The sequence below is a fragment of the Pinus tabuliformis genome, chromosome 1_1, assembly GCF_031772625.1.
Source record: "Pinus tabuliformis cultivar Carrire ecotype Pingquan chromosome 1_1, CPIR1, whole genome shotgun sequence".
In the NCBI taxonomy this organism is placed as follows: Eukaryota; Viridiplantae; Streptophyta; class Pinopsida; order Pinales; family Pinaceae; genus Pinus; species Pinus tabuliformis.
The window spans coordinates 766,337,970-766,351,775 of NC_142297.1; the positions used below are offsets into that span (position 1 = coordinate 766,337,970).

At 37.7% G+C, this 13,806-nt stretch overlaps 1 protein-coding gene across 1 annotated transcript in view; it reads right to left on the minus strand.

The window, feature by feature from the left end:
• Positions 1-10,125: 10,125 nt before the first annotated feature.
• LOC149216274 (UPF0548 protein At2g17695-like) overlaps positions 10,126-13,806 on the minus strand; it is a 52,439-nt gene continuing 48,758 nt past the window's right edge. Inside the window, exons 2-3 of the mRNA XM_089389889.1 lie at positions 11,146-11,367; positions 10,126-10,838 (exon numbers count right to left, since the gene is read on the minus strand). Of these exons, the coding sequence (XP_089246015.1) occupies positions 10,547-10,838; positions 11,146-11,367 (514 nt within the window). The 3' untranslated portion in view covers positions 10,126-10,546. The remainder of the gene's footprint in view (positions 10,839-11,145; positions 11,368-13,806) is intronic.

Genomic DNA, 13,806 nt, shown 5'->3' on the forward strand with positions numbered 1-13,806 from the left:
CTTTTTCCTCTGTCATTGCTTTGATTGCTTTTGTCTCTGCCCACTTTGTTAGGTAGTTGGTGCACACAATGATGTACTACTTCTGCTTTGAAGGGGGGTTGATAGGCCCCACAAAGTCCATGCCCCACTTCTCAAATGGCTCAAAGGTCACTTGAGGTTGCATGGGAATTTCATCCTTTAGAGTGGGTTTCCCAATCCTCTGACACCGATCACACTGGCTCGTGTATCTCCTCACATCTTGATGAAGAGTGGGCCAGTAGTAGCCTGCTTGTAATATCTTGAAGGTGATTCTTTTTGCTGCAAAATGACCTCCACAAGGCCCATCATGACAGGTCAGGAGGATTTCAAATACTTCCTCCTCCTTGACACATCTTCTCAAGATCTGATCTGGGCCAAGTTTGAAGAGATTTCCTCCAATCTAGGTGAAAGGTGCACTTTTCCTTACTATCTTGGTCTTCTCTTTTGAGGATAGGTGTGGTGGGAACTGTGTTGAAACCAAGTAGTTTGCTATATCAACAAACCATGGAGAGATCACTAATATAGAAAATAGGTGTTCTTCTGGCATTTGGTCATCCACCATTCCTTCTTCACCTGCAGGCAAATTTACTCTAGACAAAAAGTCAACAACAATATTCTCTTTACCAGGCTTATCAATAATGGTTAGGTCAAACTGCTACAGTAAAAGAAGCCATCTAATAATGTGAGAATTGACATCTGGTTTGTTCAATAAATATCTAATTGTAGCGTGATTAGTGTGCACAAAGGTTTGATAGCCCGTGATATAATGTCTGAATTTGTTTAAGGAATGCACGATAGCTAGGAGTTCCTTCTCGGTCACTATATAGTTTAACTCTGCGTTTGACAATTTTTTTCTTATAAAGTATATGGCATAAGGTAATTTTTCATCAATTTGTCCTAAGACTACTCCTATTTCTTTGTTCGAGGCATCTATGTGAATGTGAAAGGGTAGGGCCTAGTTTGGGCCTCTGAGAATTGGGGCAATCACTAGCTTGCTCTTCAAGGTATCTAGGGCTTCTTGACAGTTTTTCGACCATATGAACTGAACATCTTTGTCTAGGAGGCCGTACAAAGGAGAGGCTATCTTGTTGAAGTCTTTAATGAATCTCTTGTAATATCCAACTAAGCCTAGGAAGCTTTTGACATCTCTCACCTTTTGAGGAGGTGGAACCCTTTGGATGATGGCAATTTGGTTGGGGTCCACCTGCAGTCCTTGTTGAAATATTGCATGACCTAGCACAGTCCCTTCAGTCATAAAAAATTCACATTTTTCTGGACTAAGGGATAGGTTCATCTCAATACACTTATCTAGAACTTTTCCTAGGTTAGATAAATCTTCCTAAAAGTCAGAGCCATAAGGAGTAAAATCATCCATGTATATTTCTACTGCATCATGAACCAGTTCAGAAAATATACTCAATATCGCTCTTTGGAAAGTGGTTGGAGCATTGCACCAACCAAAAGGAAGGACTCGGTATGCAAAGGTACCCCAAGGACAAGTGAAAGTGGTCTTATCTTGGTCTTTTGGGCTGATTTGAATCTGATTGTACCCGCTAAACTCATCTAGGAAGCAGAAAAACGTTTTCCCTGCCAGACCGTCTAACACTTGATCTATGAAAGGTAAAGGAAAATGGTCCTTTTTAGTGGCTTTGTTCAATCCCCAATATTCAACACAAATTCTCCACTTACCATTTTTCTTTGGCACTAGCACCAAAGGAGAGACCCATTCACTGTAAGAGATGTGATAGATGAATCCTGCATCAAGCAATTTCTGCAGTTCTTCCTTAACAATATCTTTAAGTGTTGGGTTCATCCTCCTTTGAGGCTGCCTGACTGGTTTGCAATCTTCCTTGATGTATATATGATGAATACATACTAAAGGGTGCACTCCCTTCATCTCCTTGTAACTCCAGGTGAAGGGATCTAGATGTTTTCTCAGTACGTTGCATAGCTCCTTCTCCTGGGAAGTATAAAGGCATGGATTGAATTTCAATGTCCTTTCTCGGCCAAACTCTATATTTTTAACATGGAGAGAAGTGGGGTCGGCCACACAGAGATCAATTGAGGGGTTTTTTTGGGTTTCTTTGACTGTTTCTTCTAATGGATACACTAGGAGGTGGATTCTGAATCAAATTTTCAATCATATCATCCTCATCTTGCGGTTTTCCCCCCATGGTGATTTCTAATGTACATAGTGGTGCAGAATAAAATTCATCCTCATCCTTCTCCTCCAACTAGAGAGGTAGATCATGTTATAGCAAGGGTTGGGTAGGAGGATATAGGATTAAATGCTTGGACATGTGCCCGTTCTTTATGGTCATGTTCCCAGCTCGGCAGCTGATGTAGGCATCAGTTGTAGCCAACGACGGTCTTCCCAGAATGAGAGGATACCCAGTGAGCTTTGCCTTTGGCTAGAGAACTAAGAAATCAGCAGCGTACTCCCAAGAATCAATGGGGAACATCACATCTTCCACAATCCCCTCAGGGGTCATTGTGGAGAAATCTGCTAGCTGCAGCACTGTCGTGGTCTTCCTCAAGGAGCCTTTGAGGTTAAGTTTGAGCATTGTGTCCTTTGTCATTACATTAATGGCAGCTCCTAGATCAATCAAGGTATGTGGGACCATTGTGCCATTGATGTGGACATCAACTACTAGGCTTCCAGGGTACAGATATTTTGGACAGATTACCAGGGGCAACAAAGCAAGAGTACAGTCACAAGTACGAGCACTAGCTCAGGTGCAGGTGTTCCTGAGAGTTTGCAGAGTATGGAGCAGCAAATCAGAGGAGATGCATCAAGAGGATATGAAGGTGGATATTCCTAACTCCATTGTTGGCAGGAGGAAACGCAAGGTTCAGCACTTAGGTATGCTCAAGATTTATGGGGACTCCTAGGACAGGCAATAGAGAGCAGAGACAACCAGAGAGGTACATTGGCTACATGGTGTTGGTCAATCGGTTAGTATATAGAGAGCCTTCTAGCTATCAAGAGGTCACACAACAGTAGGTGTGGAAGGATTCTATGTTTGAGGAACACTCCTCAATCATGCAAAACAATGTGTGGGAGGTTGTACCTAGACCAAAAACAGGGCGATGATGGTTGGATCACGCTAGATCTGTATGATCAAGCATGGTGCAAATGGAAGGATCGAGAAATACAAGGTTGGGTTCATGGCCAAGGGGTTCTCTCAAAAGGAAGTAATAGATTACGAGGAGACATTTTCTTCTGTAGCCAAGTACACTTCTATACGAGTTGTGATCTCACTAGCCGCACAAATGGGATGGCAGGTCCATCAGATGGATGTCAAGACGGCGTTCCTGAATGGTGAACTGGAAGATGAGGTGTAAATTGAACAATCGGAGGGCTTTATGGCACATAACAAAGAGACCCATGTGTGCAGATTAAAGAGAGCTTTATACAAGCTCGAGCAGGCTCCCAGGGCGTGGTATGAGCGCATCAACAAATACTTGCAGGGCATGGGCTTCATGAAGAGTGAGGCGGATTCAAACCTCTACTACTTGATGGTTGGGGGTGAGGTGCACATTCTTGACTTGCATGTGGACGACTTATTTTTTACAAGTTCATTGGGGCTCATAGAGGAGTGCAAGAGGGACCTTGCAGTTGAGTTCAAGATGAAGGATTTGGGCGCATGCACTATCTTCTAGTGCATGGAGGTATGGCAGACAGATGGTGAGATTTTCCTTGGACAAGGAAAATACTGCATCGAGATCCTGAGGAGATTCGGGATGGAGGATTGCAGAGCCATGTCTACTCCCATGATCACTAATTGGAGGAAGATAGATGCATCCAAGGAGAAGGATGTGAACCCCAACTTGTATAGACAATTGATAGGTTCTCTCATGTATTTGGTCAACACCAGGCTAAATATATCCTATGTGATAAACTCTCTCAGTCAGTTCATGGTGGAGCCGAAGAGATTGCATTGGATGGCAGCTAAACATGTGCTGATATATTTGTGTCGCATTATCAAGTATGGGATTAGATATTCTAGAGGTGATGGTGTCAGGTTGTTTGGATATAATGATGCAGACTATGTGGGTAACACTGTGGATTAGAAAATCACTTCAAGGTGCTACTTCAGCATGGGATCAGGAGTTGTTTCTTGGTACTGCAAGAAGCAGAAGTTTGTGGCACTAAGTTCTGTAAAGGCAGAGTACATAGCAACTGACGAAGGCTTTAGGCAAGGCGAGATTCATCTTCTTCATAGACAAGTTGGGTGTTATGCAGAACACCTTCCTCGCTAAGAGGGAGTGTTAGTTTATGTAGCTTAAACAGGTGTTCTAGTCTCAGATGGTGTTTATGAGGCTAAGGCACACATTTTCTCCAATACCTAGAAAAGGTTTCCAAGGAAAAGGCCTTAATTAGAATTAATTAGCCAATTTATTAATTTTCCTAAGTCTAACTTAGGGAAATGGCTTAATTAATCAGTATTAATTGAGGTAAATCAATTTTCCTCTAAAGACTTCCAGAAAAGTTACTTGAAGGGGCAAGATGATCTTAGCCATCGATTGAGATTAGATCATGGTCGTTGATTCGTCAACAAGAGATTATATCAGGAAATCAATGGGCACTTGGAGAATAGATTAGTTAGAAATCGAGACACAGCATTGCAATGATAGCAAGGGCACAGGAGCATCGGTAAAGTGAGATCAGTGGTGTTTGGAGACAAGATTACCAAAGGAATTTATCACAACGATTTCCAAAGATATTTGGAGATCTATTTTCTATAGAGAGAGGTGAATTTTGCAGTGGTGTGAATTGCTCCAGAGAGGGGTGTGAATTACCCTGTTAGTAATGTGCACTGCTCCAAGAGGATGAATTTCTAGAGCAAAGAGACGAATTACAGGAGAGATCGATTTGCACAGGAAAGTCGATTTTTCTAGTTGAGGTCGAAATCCAGAGGGATGTCGAGTTATTTCCTCAGCAGCGCGACTTTGCCAAAGCCAAGGCCACACATGTGAGAAGATCAGGAGCCAGAGGGAGGCCAAATTGATTCTAAGAGGGTAGATTGACTCGCAAAAGTGGTAGAAATAATTTTCTAGAGGTTTGCTCATTTACGACACACTGTTGTAATTTCTCCACCACAAATTTTGCTAAAGAATAATAAAAATACTCATCTGTAGAACTTATTTTCCCCATACTGGGGTTTTTCCAGGTACATTTGTCCGAAAATTTGGTGTTCATTATTTATGTGTGTGCGTTATAATTTTCTCAATTCCTATGGTTATTTATTTTTCAGTGAAGTTGTAGTAGTGTTTTATTCAGTATTTGCTGCAAATAAATTGCAGAAGACAAATAATCAATTGATAGGAGAATAATAACCATTTAACTGCAACAATAATTAAAATTTCACGCAAAAGTGGTGGCCATGGAGCCAAAAATGTTAGTATGAATCAACTCAAAGCACTTGGAAGCAAGGTTTGATTTGTCTTTCAGAAAGGACTTATGATGTTTTCCCATAATGAAACCCTCACAGACACCACTAGGAGAGTTGATCTCTGGAAGACCACTAGCAAGATGAAGACAACTCATCTGTCTCAAGGATCCATCATTGGTATGATTTAGATGATAATACTATAACATATGATATTCATTTGTATTGGCAATCATTGCAATAAATTTGTTATGAGCTAAAGGTGAAGAACTATTTCCCAGCTTGTATATATGTTTAGATTCCTCGCAATATCTACAGGCAACCACTTTGAACTCACCACCTATATCCTTGACACCTCATCTATCCAACCAAAGTTTCACCTTTTTATTGGTGTGTGTGACGCAAATGAGATTTGGTCCAACCGCAAAACATCGAGAACATTCCCAAACTTAGCATTGTCAACCACAGCGGTGCCAAAACCATAAACTAGGAGAGTTGAGTCATCACCAATACTTATCTTCTCATTTCTATGCTGATTATTGTAGTCAGAGAAAAGATGCCTGTATTTTGTCATGTGTCTAGTAGCCCTAGAATCTAGAATCCATTCATGTGAAAGAGTTGAAGACCACAAAGCAGAGTGCACAACAAGATGCGCAGCATTAGAAGTGTCAGCCTTTTTTTCAAAGAGGCCATTTTTGCTAGCTACCTACCAATATCTTCAATCTTTTGAAGACAAAGAAGATAAATTTTGAAGAATGACCCTCCTTATGGAAACAGGAGCACATCATCCTCCTCCTCTTCAAGGATTTGTGAGGTTCCCTTCTAGGTTCATGTATTCATGAGGATGAGGCAGCCTTAGCATGGACTTGATCACGAGGGGTTAGTTCTCCTAAATTCCTCAAGGTGACTTGATGTTGGATAAAAATGAAAACACGTCCTCTAAAGAGGGAGGGCTGTGTGCCATGACAAATAGAGGAATGTTGTAAAAAATGATGACAAAATTTTTGAATGCAAGAGAAAGATCATACAAAACAATACTTAAATATTCTAAATCTGATTTTTTCTTGCCTCCAAATGTAATAATGTTAGATTTCATGTTCTTGAACCTTCCAATATACTCCTCAATGGTAACAAGTCAACCATCGTTGAGATTTGCAAGCTGAGTTTCAATTCGATTGACTTGAATAGATATCACTAGGTCCAATAAGTTTTGAAAAGTATCCCAACTCTGCTTTGCACTTTTGTTATTCTTGGTGTGATGAAAAGGATCCAATTCCACAAACAGAGTAATCTATCTAATGGCTTCATCCTTTTTCAAGTAAACAAGGTCGCAGCTGTCATAATCAAAGGTGACAAGGGGTTTCTCCAAATACATCCATAAACCCTTGCTACAACAATGGGTTGTCATTTGATCGGACCAAATATGGTATTTGGCCCCATTTAGGTAGGAAAAATTGTTTTCCAGCCACATATGCCGAAGGCACCAACAGTGCCTTGGAGAAAAACTGTAGTGTTTTAGTTGAAAAGAGAGAAAGAGGAGAGTGTTGCCCTAGAAAAGGGCACAAATCTGAAAGAAATCCCCATAAATCCACTGAAAAAACCAAAAACTGCCCAATAAAAAGGGCGTTGGGGAAAAGAAGATTTAAAAACCCCTAGAAATTTATTGCTATCCCAAAAAAGTGCTAAAGAAGACTCTAGTTTCAGACTTGAAACAAGGTTAAAACAACACTGAATAGAGATGGAAGAGTTCACACTAGCTCTAATACCAAATTGAGATCATTAAGTAGATAGTGGTTGTACAGTGATTTCTCCAACAAACCCTAATTCAGCCAAGTGAAAATACAGCAGAAATGAAACAACACTATAATGATAAACACAAGAGAGATTGTTGTGTGTCCAAGCACATGACCAAGAGAAGTGCACTATGGGAAGATTTCCCATAGACCTTTATCAATATATAACTTGAAGTTTACAAATAAGAAATGTCATATATACTCACCTCCTTTAGGGCTGGGGTGTAAGCCCCAAGAGGTCTACGTAGGTCATCCTTAACCAAAATGAGCAATAATATAAAAAATAAAAGTTCAGCACGTGGCCTCTAAGTGAAGATTAACCACCTAATCTCACCATATTCATGCATACACAATGGCAGCAACAATTCTTGCATATTAATTTGTGGATAATACAGAAAGAAAATGCATTGTATCCCTAGGGACTTAACAGGAAGTTAAAGTTCCCACAGGCTATCTTCCCTTGATTGGATTCTCTTACATGCGGCATGAACATTGGCCAGATGATGTAATTTTGCAGCAGTAAGAAATAGCCCCCATTTATCTACCAGAATTCTACGGATTTTTCTGGTATAGTAACTTATCCAAATGATGTATTATTTTCAAAGAAGTAGAATCTCCATTCAAAAGCAATAAAAGAAGGGCTATTTCAAATTTCAAGTTCCCCCTTCTGCATCATGTCGAACAGAGTTGAAGGCAACCGAGTAATTCCTTTATCCCATTGGATTATGCCCAATTTGTTGTCAGTTGTCACATGCAAGTGCTTTTAACAGAATCTACTCACATGCAACTGCTTTTAAGAGAATCATTTTAGGTAGGAGATCTTCAAGCTTGCATTAACCATGCTTACATGCATTAAAGGGATGTAAGTTTGATCTTTCATGACATACATGCCAATGTGATTACGAGAAAAGTGATTCTAGGCACAGTTTACTTCCATTGTTAATAGTATCAATCGAATCCTTTTGCACGTTCTCAAGTCATTAATAGAAAAAAGGAAAAATTTCTCCAAAAAAATGATGACCTCAGGTTCAAGAAGGAACTACATCATCACTAGATAGCAATGAGCAGAAAAAAACAACACATCCATACAAAACATATTTCTTTTCATGAAGATTACAACATCTCAGTGGGGTTATTTCTAGCCCTGTTATATGCCACCCAAATTGGGCCTATCGGACAGACATTAGTAGAGCATAACATAAAGCGTGTTCCCATTGGAAAATATAATCTAAATCTTCAAGCAACTTCTACTAATACTAACTTGAATTTTGGAAATCTAAAATTCATATCATGTGGGTCGTGGTCAAGTGGTAAATTAAGTGCACTTCTTGACCTGCATTCTAATTCAATCTCCCTGAGAACATGCCAGCATGCTAATGCGGCCAATTTGTTGTGCCATCTTTTGGTGTCTCATACTTAAGGAAGTCGATGAGGTTTGTCCAAGGCAAGTTGACGAGATCAGATGTGAGTCCGGGAGCTTTTGCTGGAATAGATACCCTTTGGCTGTAACTTATAAACCAAAGTTTTCTGCCCCCACAAGGGTCTTGCCAAAATGGTATTTGCCCCCCCCCGCCACAAAAGTAAAAAAATAAAAATTCAAAATTTCTATTCACTACACCAAATTCCCATCACCAACATACTTGCAACCTTTACCAAATCTGTGGGCAGTAAATCTGTGGGCAGTAATTGATCACAATCCATAGGAATTTTGACCAAGAAGAGGCAAGAAGGGAATTTTCACTCTATTACACCCAAAATCCATAATTTTTAGTCGAAATAAAATAGTGGGGTTTCAAATGGTTCAATATGTTCTGTTACTGTCGATCAACAGTATTAAGTATAGCAGGATCTTCAAAAATAGGAAGCAAAGGGAAATATGTGCCACATGGCACACCCAATTATTACCAAAAAAAACTACCATCTTTTCCTCAATTGCCTTTGACGGCAGCATAGGATTGATTTAAGATGACTGGCGATTGGATTGTACGAAAGAATTGGCCCAAGTCCAGAAGCGAAATTTGGAACCTGTCATTAGCTGAAGTATGGATTTTGCATCAGTTCTATCCTATAGGTTCATCACGAAAGTGAGCATGCTTTAACCAGTTATGGTAATCTCTCCAAAATGGCCTCTTAAAGAAACAACCTAGAACCGTAACGTTATTGAGAAATGCCAGCTCTAAGGCCATGATTATAATTTATTTTGTTTCAGTTACAATGACCAGTAAACTTCACTAATATGACTCCAAAAGGAGGCATATATAAGGTTAAATAGATATGTAATGCAACAATGGTATATGTAATAAGGATTGGCTTAATAAAAGGTCTATATTTGCAGTGAATGAGAATAAGTATATATAAATATCAACGCGGTAAATATTGGAACATTAACATAACGTTAAATAGATATGTAATACAACAATTGTATATGTAATAAGGATTGGCTTAATAAAATCATATTGGAAGATTAACATATAATTTGGATATGTTAATGTATTGGAATCCTTGAAAAAGGTTATTTTATTTTAAAGAGTTAGTGTGCAATTTATTTTTATTTTCTCTTTAGGAGTTGTAGTTCACATTCACATTTTATATACATTGTGTATACTTTAGCCTATTATACTATATTTCAGAGATTTTGATTCAATATTTGGTATTAAAGTAAGTAATTCTTAGTTTTGGCTTTTTTATACCACTTATATAAAAACAAAATTGATAAGAATCCGAAAAAGCAAAACCCAAGGATGGACCACCCAAAATCAAATGTTCTGTACCAAATTCTTGAAATGCAACCTAATAAACTACAGTACAGTGTATACACAAGATATGGATGTGAAATACAACTACAATAGAAATAATAAACCTGAGTTATACAATAGAGTTAGACATAATTCATTAAAAAGTAAGAAAACATCCTCCAAATACCTTAACACATCCATATATCCAAATCATAAATTCATATTCCAATAGTAACTATATTGACCTTTACATATACTTATCTTACTCATTACGTATGTGGCCGTTTATTCCTCCAAACACTTATTACATATACATTTACCCATAAAAGGAAGAGCCATATCATTCATCATCAAGCAAATTTGTCTAACAGTCCAATTTATGTCTAGAAGTAATTTCATAAAAAATTCAGCCCTCTAAACAGCATGAAATGGGTGAAGCCGAGGGAAATCTCGAACGTGTCAGTTGCAGCAATGACGGCACCAGCTCCATTCTGACAGAACAAAAATATGATATAATCGAATTGAAAATGGAGACTGAAGTAGTTAGGGAAGTCAGACTCTTGATCACCCAGTAGTACCATAGATTCTATAGTTTATAAAACAAAGTTCATGAAATCAAAGTAGAAAATAGTACTAAAATTACCAATAGATGGCCTTGAAGTGTCCCGCTACCAAAACAGTAAGCTGCCATCAGCTTTGAAACCTTTGGATTCGCCAAACTAGCAGGGCTGTAACTAGGGGAAGGCTGGGTGCCATTTGAGACTTCATAGTTATTGGCATACAAAATCTCCAGTGGCATCGATACCCACGAGAACAACTCTTGGCTGCACACACAGAACCTTTCCCCAGCTCTAATGCAGGTGCTTGATTCCACTGATGCCCACTTCAACTGGAAATGTCTGCATTGCATCTTAAAAGTTAAAACGATGACAGAAAACAAATTGTAATCCGGGTACCCATCCCCGAACAATCTCTTCATTCTTATACAGAGACTACTAATTTTTTTGGCCAAATTGGGGCCAATCTCCTCAGCTATGTCCCTTCAGAGATTTCCCAAGCAAAGCACTAAGAAAATAAAGCCGAAATTGAAACTGTGTCAATGGTGATAAACTCCCTGGCCCACAGCCCAACTGACTATACCCTCAACAGTCTATTAATAACCTTTTTCTTTTTGGGTTCCAACGAAGGATTGAGATTTCTTCTTACCTCCACTTTTCTATCAGGTTTTTTTCTTTTTCATAGGTTTGAATCCCAGAGCCTAGCTTCATTTTTGCGTGATTGATAGCATAGCCCGCTTTGATGAGCTCCTGGCAATCTTCATTGGAGAAAGGAGCCTTAGATGTTGCATTTCTGTATTTCGGGTCGTAGTTAAATGATTCAGAAGGATTGAGATTTCTTCTTACCTCCACTTTTCTATCAGGTTTTTCGCTTTTTCATAGGTTTGAATCCCAGAGCCTAGCTTCATTTTTGCGTGATTGATAGCATAGCCCGCTTCGATGAGCTACTGGCAATCTTCATTGGAGAAAGGAGCCTTAGATGTTGCATCTTGCACCCGGTAACCAGGACTTCCGAGGAGGTCACCCATCCCAGAACTCCTCTGGCTCAACCGCGCTTAACTGTGGAGTTTTCCCCACAATCAAGCCCACTTAGCTTGCTACTCCATTTGCAAAACCTTAGCAAGTATTGTGCCTCATGAACCATTCAAGTAGAGATCCATTGACTCTTTTTGAATTTAAGTATGGAGGTTTACGCAGTGCATTATATTAGATATCATTATTAGATATCATTTTGGGATTCAACTTAAGTAAGTCATTCATGTATGACCATTTCCATGAGAGGTAGTCGTAACTGACTAATTTCTCATGATTTTTGAATAGTTCACTTAGCACTCATTGCATCTGGCGATGCTCACAGGGGTCAAGAAATGGAATTGAAACTAGTGAAATGAATCACATAGCATCAATCATCACTTCCGGAGCTTGCACCCGGTAACCAGGACTTCCCAGTAGGTCACCCATCCCAGAACTCTTGTATATATGGAAGAGAAAGGAATTTAATTTTGGAAAACAATCCAGTTAGCGCTCGAATAAATTTTACAAGAATTAGAACACACTCTGCTTTTGGATTAGATTTTTATGGAGCTCATACATATAACTTGTTTCATTTACGGATTAATCTGCGATTGCAGTGAATTCTTGCAATACAATGAATGCAAACGAAGAATAGCATAGCGAAGTAATTGAGTATGGGATGTCACAAACGAGGTTTGCTGTAAACAGTAGGCCTGGTCCTCGGGCGAGGGGCGTGTCGACCATGATATAAAAAGCATCTTGGAACCGCTGTAGATGTTATCGACGCCTGCGTAGCTAAATATGCGATGCGGCCATTCTATGCCATATGGTGGATTACAGCATGTTTCTTAAAAGGAAGTTTAGGTAGTGGTAATAATGGATCTCTGAAATGAAAGTGCACTTATTTCGTATTCCAATATTCCTTGACGTTTGCTCCCGTGCTGAGGGTATCAGTTCAAAATGTATAGATTTTCTTGACATATATTTGTATGTTTAGGTGTCTTTATTTTCTTTGAGAAAATAGAAAATTTTAATTTAATTATTAATATTGGTAGGTTCAGCTGTTTTTATTTTGTAAAAAAAATTAAAGATTTTTAAATTAATTATTAATATAAACTTAAAAAATGTTAATTTAATTATTAATAATGGTAGGATTAGGTGTTTTTATTTTGTAATAAATATTAAAGAATTTTAATTCAATTATTAATATTGAATAGATAGATGATAGGAATTTAATTTATGTAGAATATTTATAATAATATATATAAATTAAACACTGAGATTTATCCTCTAAATAGTTATGTAATTTGTGTTTTTTTAATTAAATTGATTAATTTAAAATAAATGTTATATGAAGTGAATGCATGTGATACAATTTCAAGCAATATTGTGATTTTTTGTTATTTAAAATATTTTTTTGAATACATAAATGGACTCAACGCCCTAAAAACCTCTTGGACCCTCTAATTGTACAAATTAAACAACTTAACTCAAGTTTAAAAAATCTTTGTGAAATTTAGTTAAAATTAATCACAAAAAATGCCCTAAAAAAAGTTATTTCATCTATAAATTGTGTATAAATTAGACTATGCCTTTCTTAAATGTATATATGTTTAACTTATGTATTAACTTCTTTTATAATTAATATTAATAACAGTACTTTAAAATAAAGTTATAATTGCACCTAGAGGCACTCTCCAACCTAATATGGTAGAGATGTAATGTAGAGCAATATTATAATTATAATTAATAGTTAAACTAGACTAGATCCATCTTAACTCTAGATCTACTAAGCGCTAAGAGAGATCAAATCTCTTGAGATACAAACCTCTTTTAAAGTGAAAAGAGATTTGATCCCTCTCGGTGCTTGGTAAATTCAGAATTAAGATGGATAGGTTGGTTTAGTTAGTTTTTATGATTTTTTGACTTTTAGCAGCATGAGAGATATAATGAAGTAACTGTTTTGATGCTTATTGTGGATTGATTCATATCAATTTATATGCTTGCACTAGTTTACATGTTTACCCAACTATATTTTTTAACATGGTTATTATATATGAAATATCATTCAAGGTAGTAATACAAAATGATGGATTTTCTTAACATTTATTTTTTTTTCTTTTTTTAGAAAGAAAAAATCAATTGACATTTATATTGAAAAATATAAAACTAGTGACATAAATCTAGATATACCAAAATCACATTTTCAACTATTTGATTGTTACCAAGATAGTATAACTATATCAACTAAAGAAAATGAGCATGCAGGCTTGTTGAAGAACCTCGAAGGGAGCAC